The sequence below is a fragment of the Eptesicus fuscus genome, chromosome 10 (genome assembly GCF_027574615.1).
Source record: "Eptesicus fuscus isolate TK198812 chromosome 10, DD_ASM_mEF_20220401, whole genome shotgun sequence".
Classification (NCBI taxonomy): Eukaryota; Metazoa; Chordata; class Mammalia; order Chiroptera; family Vespertilionidae; genus Eptesicus; species Eptesicus fuscus.
Window position 1 is genome coordinate 5,274,822 of NC_072482.1, and position 18,452 is coordinate 5,293,273.

General features: G+C 51.3%; 1 protein-coding gene across 5 annotated transcripts in view; it reads left to right on the forward strand.

Moving 5' to 3' along the window:
• Positions 1–18,452, forward strand: part of ANKS1A (ankyrin repeat and sterile alpha motif domain containing 1A) — a 182,794-nt gene that overhangs the window by 89,124 nt on the left and 75,218 nt on the right. For all 5 annotated transcript variants that reach the window (XM_028161275.2, XM_028161274.2, XM_028161278.2 and 2 more), the window contains 2 exons: positions 5,311–5,403; positions 11,225–11,348. In XM_028161275.2, the coding sequence (XP_028017076.2) occupies positions 5,311–5,403; positions 11,225–11,348 (217 nt within the window). The remainder of the gene's footprint in view (positions 1–5,310; positions 5,404–11,224; positions 11,349–18,452) is intronic.

The window sequence follows — 18,452 nt, forward strand, 5'->3', positions numbered from 1 at the left end:
AGGGGATGCTGCTAGGGGATGCTGCTAGGGGATGCTGCTAGGGGATGCTGCTAGGTGGTGCTGCTAGGGGATGCTGCTAGGTGGTGCTGCTAGGGGATGCTGCTAGGTGGTGCTGCTAGGGGATGCTGCTAGGTGGTGCTGCTAGGGGATGCTGCTAGGGGATGCTGCTAGGTGGTGCTACTAGGGGATGCTGCTAGGGGATGCTGCTAGGTGGTGCTACTAGGGGATGCTGCTAGGTGGTGCTGCTAGGGGATGCTGCTAGGGGATGCTGCTAGGTGGTGCTGCTAGGGGATGCTGCTAGGGGATGATGCTAGGGGATGCTACTAGGGGATGCTACTAGGGGATGCTGATAGGGGATGATGCTAGGGGATGCTACTAGGGGATGCTACTAGGGGATGCTGATAGGGGATGCTGCTAGGGGATGCTGCTAGGTGGTGCTGCTAGGGGATGCTGCTAGGTGGTGCTGCTAGGGGATGCTGCTAGGGGATGCTGCTAGGGGGTGCTGCTAGGGGATGCTGCTAGGTGGTGCTGCTAGGGGATGCTGCTAGGGGATGATGCTAGGGGATGCTGCTAGGTGATGCTGCTAGGTGGTGCTGCTAGGGGATGCTGCTAGGGGATGATGCTAGGGGATGCTGCTAGGGGATGATGCTAGGGGATGATGCTAGGGGATGCTGCTAGGTGATGCTGCTAGGTGGTGCTGCTAGGGGATGCTGCTAGGGGATGATGCTAGGGGATGCTGCTAGGGGATGATGCTAGGGGATGATGCTAGGGGATGCTGCTGGGGGTGCTGCTAGGTGGTGCTGCTAGGGGATGCTGCTAGGTGATGCTGCTAGGTGGTGCTGCTAGGGGATGCTGCTAGGTGGTGCTGCTAGGTGATGCTGCTAGGTGGTGCTGCTAGGTGGTGCTGCTAGGGGATGCTGCTAGGTGGTGCTGCTAGGGGATGCTGCTAGGTGGTGCTGCTAGGGGGTGCTGCTAGGGGATGCTGCTAGGGGATGCTGCTAGGGGATGCTGCTGGGGGTGCTGCTAGGGGATGCTGCTAGGGGATGCTGCTAGGGGGTGCTGCTAGGGGGTGCTGCTAGGGGATGCTGCTAGGGGATGATGCTAGGGGATGCTGCTAGGGGATGCTGCTGGGGGTGCTGCTAGGGGATGCTGCTAGGGGATGCTGCTAGGGGGTGCTGCTAGGGGATGCTGCTAGGGGATGCTGCTAGGGGATGCTACTAGGTGGTGCTGCTAGGGGATGCTGCTAGGTGGTGCTGCTAGGTGGTACTGCTAGGGGATGCTGCTAGGTGGTGCTGCTAGGTGGTACTGCTAGGGGATGCTGCTAGGTGGTGCTGCTAGGTGGTGCTACTAGGGGATGCTGCTAGGTGGTGCTGCTAGGTGGTACTGCTAGGGGATGCTGCTAGGTGGTGCTGCTAGGTGGTGATGCTAGGGGATGCTGCTAGGTGGTGCTGCTAGGTGGTGATGCTAGGGGATGCTGCTAGGTGGTGCTGCTAGGTGGTACTGCTAGGGGATGCTGCTAGGTGGTGCTGCTAGGTGGTGCTACTAGGGGATGCTGCTAGGTGGTGCTGCTAGGTGGTACTGCTAGGGGATGCTGCTAGGTGGTGCTGCTAGGTGGTGCTGCTAGGGGATGCTGCTAGGTGGTGCTGCTAGGTGGTGCTGCTAGGGGATGCTGCTAGGTGGTGCTGCTAGGTGGTGCTGCTAGGGGATGCTGCTAGGTGGTGCTGCTAGGTGGTGCTGCTAGGTGCTGCTGCTAGGTGGTGCTGCTAGGTGATGCTGCTAGGTGGTGCTGCTAGGTGGTGCTGCTAGGGGATGCTGCTAGGTGCTGCTGCTAGGTGGTGCTGCTAGGTGATGCTGCTAGGTGGTGCTGCTAGGGGATGCTGCTAGGGGATGCTGCTAGGTGGTGCTACTAGGGGATGCTGCTAGGTGGTGCTGCTAGGTGGTACTGCTAGGGGATGCTGCTAGGTGGTGCTGCTAGGTGGTGCTACTAGGGGATGCTGCTAGGTGGTGCTGCTAGGTGGTACTGCTAGGGGATGCTGCTAGGTGGTGCTGCTAGGTGGTGCTGCTAGGGGCTGCTGCTAGGGGGTGCTGCTAGGGGCTGCTGCTAGGGGATGCTGCTAGGGGATGCTGCTAGGGGATGCTGCTAGGTGGTGCTGCTAGGTGGTGCTGCTAGGGGATGCTGCTAGGTGGTGCTGCTAGGGGATGCTGCTAGGGGATGCTGCTAGGTGGTGCTGCTAGGGGATGCTGCTAGGTGGTGCTGCTAGGGGATGCTGGTAGGTGATGCTGCTAGGTGGTGCTGCTAGGGGATGCTGCTAGGTGATATTGTAGGTGGTGCTGCTAGGTGGTGCTGCTAGGTGGTGCTACTAGGGGATGCTGCTAGGTGGTGCTGCTAGGTGGTACTGCTAGGGGATGCTGCTAGGTGGTGCTGCTAGGGGGTGCTGCTAGGGGATGCTGCTAGGTGGTGATGCTAGGGGATGCTGCTAGGTGGTGCTGCTAGGTGCTGCTGCTAGGTGGTGCTGCTAGGTGATGCTGCTAGGTGGTGCTGCTAGGTGGTGCTGCTAGGTGATGCTGCTAGGTGGTGCTGCTAGGTGGTGCTGCTAGGTGATGCTGCTAGGTGGTGCTGCTAGGGGATGCTGCTAGGGGGTGCTGCTAGGGGATGCTGCTAGGGGATGCTGCTAGGGGATGCTGCTAGGGGATGCTGCTAGGTGCTGCTGCTAGGTGGTACTGCTAGGGGATGCTGCTAGGTGATATTGTAGGTGGTGCTGCTAGGTGGTGCTGCTAGGTGGTGCTACTAGGGGATGCTGCTAGGTGGTGCTGCTAGGTGGTACTGCTAGGGGATGCTGCTAGGTGGTGCTGCTAGGGGGTGCTGCTAGGGGATGCTGCTAGGTGGTGATGCTAGGGGATGCTGCTAGGTGGTGCTGCTAGGGGGTGCTGCTAGGGGATGCTGCTAGGGGATGCTGCTAGGGGATGCTGCTAGGTGGTGCTGCTAGGTGGTGCTGCTAGGTGCTGCTGCTAGGGGATGCTGGTAGGTGGTGCTGCTAGGTGGTGCTGCTAGGGGATGCTGCTAGGGGGTGCTGCTAGGGGATGCTGCTAGGGGGTGCTGCTAGGGGATGCTGCTAGGTGGTGCTGCTAGGGGATGCTGCTAGGGGATGCTGCTAGGTGGTGCTGCTAGGGGATGCTGCTAGGTGGTGCTGCTAGGTGGTGCTGCTAGGTGGTGCTGCTAGGTGATATTGTAGGTGGTGCTGCTAGGCCCTAGGGGATGCTTGGGCTTCGGGGAGTGCCCAGGGAGTGGCCTGGTCTTGCTTGGTGTTCTTTTGAGTTCGGTTCCTTGCCCTGCCCTGGAACAGACCCCGCATTTCCATTTGAAGCTTGGAAAGGCCGGCCAGTCTTGTCGTAGCCCACCAGCGGGGGTGTGATCCAGGACTGTGGTAAACGTGTGAGGGGTGGAGGCAGCACAGGAGCATAGTGGCTCTGTGGACAGAACTGGGCTTTTCCACTTCCTTCACTGTTTGGGCCAAAGAATTAAGCAGATCCCCCTGTGGAGGAAGGCTTGCGTTCAGTGGTACTTACAGGTGATGCCCATCAGAGGGAGCTGGAGGCTTTGCAAGAAGAGCACGGGGTTCCTGAGGGAAGCTTTAACAGCCAAGTTCCTGTGGGGCTTGGCCACTGACTGAGTCTCTTTGTTCCATCTTCCTCTAGAAACCTAGCCTCCTGGGGTCCTTCTAAGTAGAAACGGATGCTTTTGGGGTGCCGTGCGCTGCCGTTTTCATTGGAGTATGTTGTGGATGTGCTACCTCCCTGGCTCTTGGTAATTAACTGTGGCACCCGATGTTCTGTGCCGTGTGAGCACCGGGGATGGCGTGTATAGGTCAGCTCTGTCCTTCCAGGCCCGGGGCCAGCGCTCTGACGTTAGAGAAGGGATCATGCTTCCCTTTCTGCCAGTGTCCCTGGTGCTCACCTCTTTCTCGTCTCCGTCAGGAAGCACAGCCCGGGGGCCTTGGTTGTGTTTCTTTGTGTGTTTCCTCGGCTGTTTGTGTTCCATGGTTGGGTGACGGCGTGGGTTAGGGGCCTGCTGCTTTTCCTGTCCCCGCCTTCCCAGGTGGCACCTCTGGAGCAAAGAAGGGTGGGGAATGGGGCTTAGTGGAAACCTCATCTGAACTGCTTAATTTGGCTTGAATGTGTGAACCTGTGTTGGAGTTGTTGCCACCGGCCTCAGCTGGTCCCAGGACTGTGGGATGGCTGAGTTGTGGAGGGGTCGTACCGAGTGGTAAAGCACGTTTCAGTGGAGAGATCATGGGTGCCAGATGCCAGTCATCCCTGGCGGCTCCTAAAATGGGAGAACCGTCTTTCCCCAGGTATCTCTGAGCCCACAGGCTCAGCCTCCCCCCCGCCCTGACATTAAATGCTCCTGTTATAGCAACACAGGGAACTCACCTGCAGGCCAACTCCCGTCCCGGCTCCCACTGCCCTCCCCATGGGACTGACCAGCCAGCTCAGGAATAGGAAGGGTGCTGGAAGGACTGCGGGGACAATGGCAAGCTGCGCTTCAGCGTCCTTTCACCGAAGACGGCTCTGTGTTCCTGAAGTTGTCTGCCGTGATCCCACTGGTCCCTCTCCAGCGAGTGTCTTGCTCCAGGGCAGGGCTGGCACGCCAGGGCCACAGTCAGCTGCCTCTGATGGTGAATACAGTTTAATGGAACACTTTGTACCACAGCGGCAGAGCTGACTGCAAAGCCTAAGATAGCTCTATGGCCCTTTAAGAAAAGGTTTGCCAACCCCGCTCTAGGGCAGAGGACTGAGAAAGATTATTTTTGAGTGGGCTGAGATGAGCTAGGGTTTTCATATGCTAATGATACGGAACACGATGGTGTCAGAGCGTGAGCAGGAATGAACACTTGTCTGTGGTCCTGTCCTCATTGCTTCCTAGTGACTGGCTGTCAGAGCTCCTTGACAGGTGAGTTTGGGACTTGCTGTCTCCTCCTTTCACTGGAGGCCGGCGCGGATTTTCCTCGAGTTTCACGCCTCAGGCTCATGACGGACGTGTTCCAACAGGCAGGTCTGCGTTTTTAGTGCTGCTATATCTCACTGTGGTCAGGATAGGAAAGAGGTGTTTATAATCTCCGGTATAAACATCAAAAAGCAAAGAGCGTGAGAACTGAAGTGTGTTGGTGTGCAGGTTCTAGACCTTGACTTTGGTCTCGCAGGGAAGTGCCTGACCAAAGTCATTTTCATTTCCAAGGGCTAAGCTAAGAGTAAACCAAAAAGTTAGGTACTTAAAAAAAGAGAGTGAAAGACTTCTTCTCTTGTCTGCAGAGGGAACGGCCACCGCCTCCAGCAAAGCCCCCGCCGGACGACGAGGAGGAAGACCCCACGGACAAGAAGCATTTCCCCCCGCCGGCTTCTGAGGTACAGGGTTAGGCGTACTCCCATCACTGAAGTACGATTTGTTGGAAAGGGCATCCGTGTGTGCTTAATGACTGTGCTTTCTCGTTTCTTATCACCTCTTTGGATTAGTAAACTTGAATTGTGTATATCGGTAATGTGGAACAAGCCCTTTCAAACTCACTCAGAAGTACTAAGCAAAGAATTTCAATGCCGCCCCCTAGCAGACAGGCCAGCCACTGCTCCAGCCCGCCCGAGCCGAGCCCAGCCCAGCCCAGCCCAGCCCAGCCCGAGCCGAGCCCAGCCGAGCCGCATATTATCTCCTGGCTCCGGTGGGCTGACCAGTCGCGCTTTTGGCTTTTGCACCTGTGTTGTCTTTTGACATGGAATCTGGAGTACCCCTGCTCACTGCTCCCTGGACTGCGCCACATGAGTAGGCTTTGATGGTTTGTCCCAAACGGCTTCCTTCTGTTTTTGCATTTTTCCTTTTCAGGCCCATTGTGGAGAATGTGGCAGAATGTGATGAAGATTCCGTTAGGAGAGAAATTGGAGGGGTGGGGTGGGGTGGGGCATCCAAAGAAGGTGATTTTAAAAGAATAGTCAGTTTTAAAAATATGTATTTTTATTGATGTCAGAGGGGATGGGAGAAGGAGAGGAGAGAGAAATAAAAGCATCAATGATGAGAAAGAATCATTGATCAGCTGCCTCCTGCACGCCCCACACTGGGGATCGAGCCCGCAACCTGGACATGTGCCCTGACCAGGAATCGAACCATGACCCCCTGGTTCATAGGTTGACGCTCAACCACTGAGCCACGCTGGCTGGGCAGGAATAATCACTTGAAAAAAAAAATTTTCATGGGCAAACAGTTCAATCTTCTCACTTAGGTTTATGATCATATTTTCCTTTATCTTTCATCTTCAAAATGTTCCTTTAACTCTTCCTACCATTTAGAGAGTGTTTATTGAGTTTTTATTTAAAATATTACATAATATCAGGAGTTTATTTTGTAGCTCATTCAAAGCCCTGGTTTTCTTTATTTTAAATTTTAGCTGATATAAACTCCCTAGAAGTAGGAGTTAATTTTTTTCACAGTATTGCCATGGACCATCCAGAAAAATGGGTTCTTTTGTTTAACATGAACGTATAGAACCAGAAGGATGGCTTTAGTTTAACAAAACGTATAAATGCAAGGAAGCCCTTTTAAGAATGTGAGTCAGTGTTGGAGATAGGAGATGATTGCTATGCTACGTACAAATTCTGTCCTTATTTCTTTCTATCCCTTAATTACAAAATGCTAATTACCGTGTCTCATCTAAGGGGTCTCTACAGCGACAGCCTCTGGGGTGATCACACCTGGGAGCAGACATGAGTACGTGCAGCGAGTCCTGCGTGCTTTTATGTAGAGGTTGGCCTCATTGCTCCCTCTCCACAGGAGACGCCCGGTGATCTGGAGCATATTTGGCTGGGGGTGGGGCTCTGTAACAAGGGCTTGAATTAAAATTCCTAAGGCGCAAGGATAAGGCGAGGCTCTTTAAGTGTCGCATAATCAGGACATTCTATTCTCCTGACTTTCTAGAGCAGACACTTTGGCATTAACACAGTGCCAAGAGGTGGGGAGAAACCTCCACGCTGCTCTCCTGGATTGGAGACTCCGGAGATATGTCTCCTAGGACTTGCTCAGGGTAGCCTGGAATGCTGGGTCAGTTGGGCCACCAGAGTCCGTCCCGGAAGGCCGTGAGGGCCCGGCCTGGCTTGCCCAGTGATGGGCAAGTGTGTGAATATAGAGGTGATGTGTCTGGGTCACTGGCCTTTTAGTGATTAAGGCAGCTCCTGTTGGCTGTAATCAGAATGGGTAGTCTTCTCCAAAAGTGGACTTTTTTTTGTTTGTTTTACTCTAGTCTTCACCGTTTTTATTTACTTATTAAATCTTTTTTTTTTTTTCTTCTATCCTCACTTGATATTTTTCCATTGATTTTTAGAGAGAGCGGCAGAGAGCCCAGCTGGCGTGGCTCAGTGGTTGAGCGTTTACCTATGAACTGGGAGGTCACGGTTCAGTTTCTGGTCAGGGCACATGCCCAGGGTTGTGGGCTCGATCCTCAGTGGGGCGTGCAGGAGGCAGCCAATCAGTGATTCTCATCAATGTTTCTAGCTCTCCCTCTCTCTTCCTCTCTGAAATCAATAAAAATATATTAGAGATAGTGGAAGAGAAAGGGAAAGACAGAGAGAAATATTGATATGAGCATAGTACATTGATTAGTTGCCTCCTGGATGTGCCCCGATCAGGGCCCAGGCCGGGGAGGAGCCTGCAACCGAGGTACACGCCCTTGACTGGAATTGAACCCGGGACCCTTCGGTCTGCAGGCTGACACATTATCCACTGAGCCAAACCAGCCAGGGCGGTTTTTATACTCAAATTTTTACTACCCTAAACTTCATCTCCTAGGAGGCAGTGACTTCATCCAAGTTTAGACTTTTGTATTTGGCCAGCAGTCTTTCCCGATGTTTGTGTCCTGGCTTGTCATTGTCAGGTGACCCATGGAAGCCTTTAAGGGACACTGAGCATACCTGGCTCCTGCTCGTCAGAGCACTGGTCCTTTAAGCACATGCACCTGTGCGCGCACACCGCATAGATGTGTCTGCCCACCAGGTGGGCTGCCAGCTGCACCGGGCCGACCGTGCCCGTCTCTGGGCTCAGATGTGCTGAACGTCATGGAAGTGGCAGCTGCTATGGTGTCTCTTCCCGGAAAGCTGCCCGCACCCCAGCTGGCTGTCCCATTGGCCAGTTTGGTGGTAGTAGCATTTCCCTGCAGCAGGGATGTTGCTTTCTGTAGAGCAGAGAACGGGTGCGGTTGTGTGGTTTTTTTGCTTAGGTTTATTGCCAGCCCTGGAAGAAGGGGGAAAGGTTAAGTAGTAATTTAGTCAAGAGCAGAATCCTTTCAGGTGGAAATCAGTTACTGCCATACTCGCTGGGACACAGGGCTTCCTGAGTGGATGCTGGGAAGCAGCTTATTGCTTTCTTGTGAGGTGTTAGGCCCCGAGCTGGCAGGGGCCAGGACAAAGCAAAAGTCTCACCCTGCCAGTTGCCTGGGATGAGTGGGGGCTCTCAGACATCTGAGGGGGATGCGTTCCAAACTGGACGGAGACATCAGACCTCCCGGGAAAAGTGCGGCCAGCTTGGTCCAGAGTCAGAGGGGTGGGTTCTATGGCCTGGCTCTGCGGGGAACTCTCGGTAGAACCCCAGGCAAGTCCCTAGGTCCCTCTGGGAACTGGATTTCGGCATCTGCAGAATGAAAGAGCTGGACGAGGTGCTCTCTAGCTGTGACGACCAGGGCGGGTCCTTCTCAGGGGCAGGCCAGGGTGCATGAGAGCCCCCGCCCTGCAGGACACTCAGAGTCAGCGTCCAGCCTCTGCCGCCCTGCGGGGCTCTGGGTGAGAGCCTGGTGTACACCTCAGGACACAGGTTCCTGTCTGTGCAGCCTGTGGTATTAAGTTGACATTGAATGAACTGCTTAATGGCCCCTCTTTGTTCCCTTAATTGTGTTCCTGGGAAGAGGCAGAGAAATAAGTAACAGGCAAATGGCTCATTGTAATGAAACAGCTTCTGGCTTCCAGGCCGCTTTGGTTAGCGGAGGCTCCTGCTGTGCCTCCCACAGCCTTGGACAGGAGCTCTCTGTGGCTCTCCAGAGGCGGCCTTGTTACCACCCTGGGCCGGCTCTCATTTCTCTGATCTTTGCCGTCTCCTTAGGCGGAACCCGGTGAGCTGTGCCTCCGGGAAGCAAAACCGAGATGAATCACACGCCAGGTCGGATTGGTGAGCTGTGCCGCATGGCAGTGAAGGAGGGTTCTGTGTGGTCAGAGAACCCCGTTCGTGAGGAGCCACTGTTTGTACGGTGGACGGGGAGCCCTCCTCTCCCCTCGTTCACAGTGTGCACTTGTCCTGGAGAGGCTGCTCAACCGGAGACTGTGCTTTGGTTTGCTCTCCTGAGAGCTAGTGTACGATCGATCATTCGTAATTTGCCTGTGAAACTGTTGGATTCTTAGGACAGATGAGCCAGAATTACGCTCTGAAGCCAGGGTCTCCTTCTCTCCCTTGGGCGACCGTAGCGCTAATCCTGGTGTTTCTGGCTCCGATCGAGCTTCGCTGCTCTGGCCCCACAGCTGTGGCCCCCAGCCCTCGGCTGAGAGAGCCAGTCGGCAGTGCAGGAACAGCTCTGGTCCAGTTCCTGCATCAGACCCGTGGCGGCCTGGACCAGGGCTTTCTCAGCTGACAGAGCTGCCTTTTCTCCACTGAACCACTACTGCCTCGCCACTCGACTATTACCTGAACAAAGATGGCTGGAATGAATTTAAAATATCTTCTATGTATATAAAAGGCTAATATGCAAAGTGTCCCCTCGCGAGTTCGACCGGGAGACCAGGTGTTCAATCGCTCACTATGATGTGCGCTGACCACCAGGGGGCGGCGTGGAACGAAGGAAGACCCTGGCAGGCAGCCGGGGAAGGAAGGCCCCAGCCGGCAGCTAGAAGGCCCTGATTGGCCAGGCCTGGGGACCCTACCTGTGTATGAATTTTGTGCACCGGGCCTCTAGTCTATACTAATAATAGCCTAGGTGGTTGTCATGCCCTCACGCATCATGCCCTAACATCACAAGATGACCGTCACAAGATGGATGTCACAAGATGGCCATGTGCACAACAGAGGTGGGGCCTGGTGGAGGAGGTGCTTCATGGCAGGGGAGGGCATTTGGGGGGCGATCCAGACTGATCGAATGCCCGGTCTCCCGGTCGAACTCCCAGGGGACACTTTGCGAGAGGGTGCAGGCCGGGCTGAGGGTGCAGGCCGAATCTCATGCACTGGGCCTCTAGTATGTGTGTGCCGCTCTCGCAGTCCGGGAGCCCTAAGGGGATGTCCACTGACAGCTTAGGCCCACCGGGGAGTCGAACATCTTAGCGCTGCTGTGGAGGCGCTCGCCAGCCTTGAGCCAGCTTCTGGCTGAGCGGTGCTCCCCCTATAGGAGCACACTGACCACCAGGGGGCAGCTCCTGCATTGAGCGTCTGCCCCCTGGTGGTCAGTGCACATCAGAGTGACCAGTCATTCCACTGTTTGGTCGATTTGCACATTACCCTTTTATTATATAGGATATGATATATATATATATATGATATTTTAAATGAATTCCAGCGGTCCCGGACTGTGAGAGGGATGTCTGACTGCCGTTTTAAGCCTGATCCCACAGGGCCTAAACCAGCAGTCGGGCATCCCCCGAGGGGTCCCAGATTGGAGAGTGTGCAGGCCGGGCTGAAGGACCCCTCCCACATGCGCAAATTTCGTGCACCGGGCCTCTAGTATTATAAATGCGGTGGAAGCTGGCTTTGAGGACCGTGAAGAAAGGCTGCAGAAATAGAGGACTCACAGAGCACTTCGTCCCTGTGAATGTCAGTCCTGCTGGAGAAGGCGGGAGGGACTCCAGCCTCAGGTGGTCCCTGTGCCTGTTAGCAGAGATCTGGAGAAAGAAGGCCTTCGTGTTCCGCTGGGAAGTAGCCAAGAAAAGCGATCGTGCAGATCACAGTGGAAATGGGGGAGGGCCATCTTGGATTTTATTTATGGTTTTTTGAAAGATAAAATGTGGTAAGGAAAGGGGAGTGTTTTAATCAAAGGCCATTGCCATGTGAGGTCCCGGTGCATATCCACAGGAGCAGTGACCCATGGGACGCTTGAATCCTTGACCTTCTCTTCCCCTCCTCTCAGGTGAAAAAGGAACCAGTAATCTCAGATTTGTTCACATAACCTGCTGGGGCTCAAGCCACTGGCATGAAAAGTCTGGGTGTTTCCTCTCTTAGGTCTTGGCCGTGCGAGCCCGGGCTCAGGAGAGCACAGCCAGGGAGGAGGAGGAGGAGCATCCGTATGAGCTGCTGCTAACGGCGGAAACGAAGAAGCTGCCAGCAGTGGACGGAAAAACAAAAGGTACAACACCCCCCCCTCCCCAGCAGAAACAACGCTAAAGGGATTTGTACAGCTTGTGCCCTGGGTGGAAGGAGGTGATGCTGTTTCCTGCAGCCTGGGTCGGGGTGTGAGCCTTCCCTTGTCAGTGCAGGGGTGGGAGTCTGCTTGTCACCCCTCTGCGCACGAAGCAAGGGAAGGGTTAGGTGGGGCCAGGTTGGACGGGACAGACCGCCGGCATTGTGGCAGGGATTGATTTGGGGTCTCAAGTCATGAACCCTCAAGTTAATGCTGTGGAAAAACAAGTCCAACAAGTCAGTCCCTTTGGGTTCAGGCTGATGGCACAGACGCCGCTTTGAGTCCTGACCTCAGAGTGAGGCACTCCTGGGGGGGCCGTGATTGGCTGCCACCAGGTAACTGGAGTGCTCTGTCGCCTTGGCCTACTTTCATTGCCGCTGCAAATGCAGCTTCCTCTGCGGGAGGGAGTGCTGCGGGCCGGGATCCAGCCAGGCCTGCGGACAGTCACGGTGACAGAGGTGAGTGCGCCCCGCCACAGCCCGTGACCGCCTCCAGGAGGAGCAGGAAGGGCAGGGCACTTCCCTGCAGCGCAGGCAGCAGGGAACTCGGCGGCCTCTCCCCCGCTCTCTGCCGCTTGCAGGGAGAGGCCCATCACGGGGTAGCATTTGTGTCTCCTTCCAATCCTAGGACAGCCCCTGGTTCAGGTAAGAGGGGGCGCTTCGAGGGTTTCTTTAGAAATTCCCTTTGCTAGGCTTGTCAGGAAGTGGGGGAGGCAAAGAGAACATGTGCCTATGTGGGTGACATTGTGGATCTAGGTCCTGTTTAGCCCTAGTCGGTTTGGCTCAGTGGATAGAGCATTGGCCTGGGGACTGAAGGGTCCTGGGTTCAATTCCAGTCAAGGGCACATGCCCTGGTTGCAGGGCTCGATCCCCAGTAGGGGGCGTGCAGGAGGCAGCCAATCAATGATTCTCTCATCATTGATGTTTCTATCTCGCTCTCCTTCTCCCTTCCTCTCTGAATTCAATAAAAATATATTAAAAAATAAAATAAAGATCCTGTTTAAAAGGTTTCTCTCTGGCTTGCAGAAACTGGGGGTTTTTTAATTTTGCTTTGTTTTTTGGTTTCCATTTGGAGCTTTTAAAAAAAAAGATTATCATTTAGACATAGTAAAATTCATCCTTTTGTGGGTAGTTCTGTAAGTTTTGACAGATATAGTCATGTAACTGCTACCATAACCAAGATATAGAACAGTTTCATCACAGCAAAAGCATGTGTCCCTTCACAGTCACGCCTGCACCCTTCCCTGGTGCCTGGCAGTCCCCACTCTGATGCCGGTCCTCATAATTTTGCCTTTTCGAGAACGTCACATAAATGGAATCGCACTGTATGCATCCTTTGAGTCTGGCCCTGGCAGTTAGCAGGATTCATAGCGATTCATCCACGTTGTTGCATATATCCGTATTTGTGCTTTTCATTGCTGAGTAGTAGTCCTTTGTACCACAGTTCACCCATTTTCTAGGTGAAGGACATTTGCTTCAGTTACAGTTTGGGGAAATAACAAAGAAAGCTATTATGAATATTTACATACAGATTTCTGTGTTAACATAGGTTTTATTTCTCTTGGATAAACACTAGGGTTGGAATGGCTGGGTCCTTGGTAAATATATGTTTACGTTTATAAGAAATTGCCAAATCAGTTTACAGGGAGATTGTACCATTTTGCATTCCCACCAAGTAGATGTTACATACCCTCCCCAGTGCTTAATATTGTCAGGTTAAAAGCTTTTTTGGTATTTCATTGTGGATTTAATTTGTGTTTCCCTAAAGACTAATGATTTTGAGTATCAATGTAATTATTTACCATCCTTATATCTAAAAAAGTGTTCAAATCTTTTGTGCATTTAAAAAAATGTTTGTTTTTTCGTTATTAAGTTGTCAGTGTTCTTTATACATTTTTTGGACAAAAGTTCTTTGTCAGTTCTATGATTTTCCCCTGGTCTGTGATTTATCTTTTTATTTCCTGATCAGTGTCTTTTGAAGAGCGTAGGTTGTTCATATGACGTCCCATTGTTTGCCCAGATTTGTTGAAAAGACTCTCCTTTCTCCATGGAATACCTTTGCCACTTTGTTACTCTTTCTCAGAATTATTTAAGATATTCTAGTTCCTTTAGCTTTCCATTCAAAAATTTAGAATCAGCTTGTTGATTTCTACAGAGTCCTGCTGGAATTTTTATTGAGATTGTGTTGAATCTATATAGCACTTAGGGGAGAATTGATATCTTAATGTATTGAGTCTTCCGGGCATGTGGTAGATTTGTAATTAAAACATTAGCGAGTGGAGTCGAGCACCAATGCCTTCTCTGGTTGTTTAATAATAAATCCATACGGAAATTAACCCTTAGAGAACAAGTAATTAATGGAATGCTGTGTTTGAAAATAGTTCTCGGTGGGGCAAGAATCATTAGCATCATGAAGGGGGAGGATTCCAATTCTTTCTCTCTCTCCCTTTCCTTTTTTTGGTTAAATCTCACCAGAGGATATTTTTTCCATTGCTTTTTCAGAGAGAGAGAGAGAGAGAGAGAGAGAGAGAGAGAGAGAGAGAGAGAGAGGTGAGTGAGACACAGTGATTGGTTGCCTACTGGGGGCAGGGCCACAGCCCAGGTATGTGCCCTTGATCAGGAATTGAACTGAGGCCCTTTAGTCTAACCACTAAACATCGGCCAGGGCAGTTCTTTCTCTCTTCCAAAGGCTTGGTCTAGAACTCTGACAAGGTAGTGGGCTCAACCTTTGGAAGGAATTAAAAGGGAAAGTCGGTGAACTTTAAAGAGGGGGCCAGTCTGCTTGGCTGCCAGGTGCCCTGGGTGGGGTTTGCCTTCCCCAGAAGGAGAGGCCTCAGATTAAGAGGGAACTCACCGCCAAGGAGAACTGCAGCCTCGCATCTAGTCCTCCCGTGCGTGGGCCGCTTCCAGCCCTGCGGTGCGGGGCTGCCGTTGGGCCTGGGTGGCCCGGGGAGCAGGGTTAACTGAGCCACAGCGAGGGGTGTGCCTGCCCCCGGCTAGCTGCTGGGATCCAGCACTGAATATGAACACGGACTCTACCCGTTTCTCAGGAGCCGGGAAGGAATGCCCACTAGGGATGGTCACAGTGAGGCAGATCATTTTCCACTAACGTCAGGATCTTAGGCAGCTTTTATGAATTAAAATACCAGTTTCCGAAAGGTCACGTTAATGAGACTACCAGAGCTTTTAGACTTCCAAGAAACTAGTGTGAGGGGTGGGATGTGAGATTTTTAAAAATTACATTTGTAATAGCACACTGGAAAAAATGTGAAAAAATACAGAAGTGAATACAAATAAAATGTTCAGATTCTCCTCGCCTCTCTGCTGCTCACAGTTGCCAGAGGCGACCACAGTGGGAAAGTGTGGTGTGTACTCCGGGCCATTGGCTGTTTTTATACAAAAGCAACTGTGTGAGATCGTTTTATATGTTTCCGACCTAAAATGGGGATCATATTTTGCAAACTTTTTTTCCCCCTTGTTTATAGATTATGGGTACAATTTTGTCTTAGTTCTTAAAAATCTACCTTCTTCTTTTTTAATGGTTAAATACCCCATGACTCCTTTTCCCATTCGCCACGATGGATGTTGCAGTTGCCTCCAGGATTTCTCTGTGATAAATTATGCTGCTGTGGACATTCCATACACATATTCTTACATGCTTGTAAGAGTGTTTCTTAAAAGACTGATAGGAAGGAGATTAGTCAGCCAGTGTAGGTGCATGTCTGGGTCTTATTGTGGAGCTAAATTAATTCCTTCAGTGGTGAGTGAGCTCACTCCTCCCCACATCACCGGCACGTTATTCCTCTAATGTTTTTCACCATGGTAAGAAGGAGTGTCTTTTGAAATTGGTATTTGCATAATTAGTGAAATTGAGCCTCTTGTCGATTAGTGTTATATATTTGGTCTGCGAGTTGCCAATTTTCTCTCTCGATTTTACTACTTAGAAATTGCTGGTGGAAACACTTCATATAAATACTGATAATATTTTGCCAAAGTGATACTCAGAGGAAAGTTTATACCCTTAAATTTATTTGTTAAAAAATGAGAAAGACTAAAACAACCAAGAGAAAGTAGCAGAGAGTAATTAATAAAGATGAAGCAGGTCATTTACTTCACATACTTTATGGTATGCACATTACACTTCAGTTAAATAAAGAAAAAATAAAGGCAGAGCTAATGAAGTGAAAAAAAACAACAACAAAGCAATAGGCTTGGTCATTACAATGAAAACTTGTTTGTAGTTTAAAAAGATATCTGACAGTTCTGATCAAGTAAAGAGAAATAAAACAACACATTAGAATAATATAAGGAATATATAAGCACAATTCAGACATTGTAAAAAGTAATACTGTGTAAATGTTTTACACTGATGTAAGAGTGTGCAGAAGCCTTCATATAGTTAAAAACTACACAGTAAATCGTTAAAGTACTTTTCCAACACACAAATAATAAAAATAATGAGGGAATTGATAGAAATAAATGTTACGTGGTTAGTTACTGCTGCTACCATCCCCCTGGGGTGGATGCTCGGGGAGAGGAGTGGGCACCACAGTGGCTGGCTGAGGTGGGGTCCCACTGGCATTTCGTTGCTGGCGACCAGGAATGCTCAGCGTCTTACACGGTGCAGGACAGTCCTTCACAGTGAGAACTTCCCCGCCCAGACGCGCCATCGGTGTCTGTAGATGTGACAAAACCGACAAGTAGAAAGCTCCATCGGGATCCAAGGAGCAGAAAACTCATCCCCCAGACAGGCCCTGGGCCAGCTGGTTTGTGGTAGTTTCATCCAGCTGGGTATTCCTCTGCTGTTAAAGTGCTTCAGATGTGGGGGAAGTCTTCTGCACCATTGTTCGGGGCGAGCATAACGGAGAGCAGTGCTTCCTGTTTCCTGTAGCCTCGTCACTTATTTCTCTTAGTGTTTAACTCTTTGCAACTGGACATGCTGGCCACACTGCTGCCCAGAGAGACAGTGGGCAAGAGGGAAAGTGGCCGGGAGCCTGGAAGTCGCTCTCTGTGCTTGTCGGCAGCACTAGGTCCCCTTAGCTCAGCACCGTGACGGGTGGTCACCGGAAGACGGCCACACGCGTGGGCTCATTGGCCCGCAGCTACACGGCGGAGGCGCTTTAGGTGCAATTAAGTAAGGCAGCACTCCTGAGAGCTGTGCCTTTAGGGCTGTGTGAAGTTTGTGTACGAGGATCGAGACCTTTATCCTCAGGAGGGAAGGGGAAGAAAACTTACTTTAGCTTCTTCCTCTACTCCCACCTCCCGGGTGCTGCCGGTTGTACGGTGTAAGTCCTGGCGCTTCCCTTGGCCAGCCTGGGGTTCTCGGCGTGCTTCCATCAGACTGCGGGAGGAAGAGGAAACAGATGCCTGTGCTCAGTCCACCATCTTTACCTCGGAGTCCAGTCTAGCTTTTCCTAGGAGTGTCCAGGGAGTAAGTTTGGGTGCTTTGCCAAAAGGCAAAAACTGTCAATGGTAGTTTCACAGTGAAGCCTGACTTCCAGCAGCTCCTCCTCTCACCTTCCTGCATTCGAGCAGCTCCTGCCAGAAGCCCCACTGCAACCCTTGCTCTTCCAGCTCATACTTCTGAGCTGGAATTGTTCACCCTCTTTCCTTTATCAAACGAACCCAAGCCTGTGAGCTACACATGTACTTTCCTCCACCAAATGTATCGACAGCCATTTATTAAATTTTTAAATATATTTTTATTGATTTCAGAGAGGAAGGGAGGGGGAGAGAGAGCTAGAAACATCAGTGATGAGAGGGAATCATTGATTGGCTGCCTCCTGCACACCCCACACTGGGAATCGAGCCCCCAACCCAGGCATGTGCCCTGACCAGGAATCGAACCGTGACCTTCTGGTTTATAGGTTGTCGCTCAACCACTGAGCCATGCCGGCCGGGCATGACAGCCATTGATTTACATATGGATACATGAGACATATGTAAAATAATCATAAAAGGCAGAATATGTTTAAGTGGTCTACAGTAATCTTAGAGTTCAAAAGAGGGATAAATTGTGTCTGTGTAAGAGATCAGGAATGGCTTTATAAGAGAGGTGGTGTCTGAGCTGAACCCCAAAATCGAGAGTTCTACTTGATAGGCAGAAGTAAGGAGGAAGGAGAGTGCATTCCAGGCGGAGGGAGTGGCATAAACAGCAGTAAGATGATGGCAGATGATAGAGCACATGTTTGGAAAACGGTAACAATCAGCTTGGCTGGAACGAAGAACTGGTCCTGGAGTATTGGATCTCTGATGTCAGCCTTTATTCCAGAGACAGTGCCGTGCTGTGGAAACTTTTGCATAAGGTGACAGGGAAGAAGCCATTCTTTAAGTGTGAGTAATTGTGGAATCTTAGATTGCAGGTGGGAGATTGCAGGCAGGAATAACCTGAAGTCGGGAGTCTTCAAGGCATCTCTTAAAGGAAACTAGAACCCAAATTAGGGGGCAGTAGGAAGTGATAGGATGGGGGACATGGGTGGCAGAGATATTGCGAAGGATCTTACAACGAAATGTGGAAGGAGGAGGAGGAGAGGGTCTTGATGATTCTGAGGTTTTGAGCCTGGTTCATGCGGACGGCACTGTGCAGCTCATAGAAATAGGGGATGGACGGAAGGACATGTCTGAGGAAAGATGTTAAGTTCAATTTTGAATATAAGTTTTAGGTGTTTAAGGTTCCAGGAGACCGTCCTGGTAAAGATACTCCGTAAACACTTAGAAATATGGGTACAATGTTCAAGAGAGATGTAAAGAGAAAAACAGATTCATGAATCATCAAGTTGAGGTGATAGTTAACATAAAGGATAATCACTTGGAGAGGAGAAGACCAGAGAGATTGAAGAAGTCAAGAACAGATCTAGTTAGAGGCACAAGGGGAAGAAACAGTAACCAGAATAAGGCAGTGTCTTTGAAGCCAAGGCTGGATGTGATAGAAACCAAATAACGGGCTTAAACAAGGTCAAAGCCCAGAGGTAAAGAGTCAGGGCTAGTTCGTGAAGGTCAAGAACCCAGCTTCCTTCTGCCATCTCCTGATTCAAGATGACTACTCAAGCTG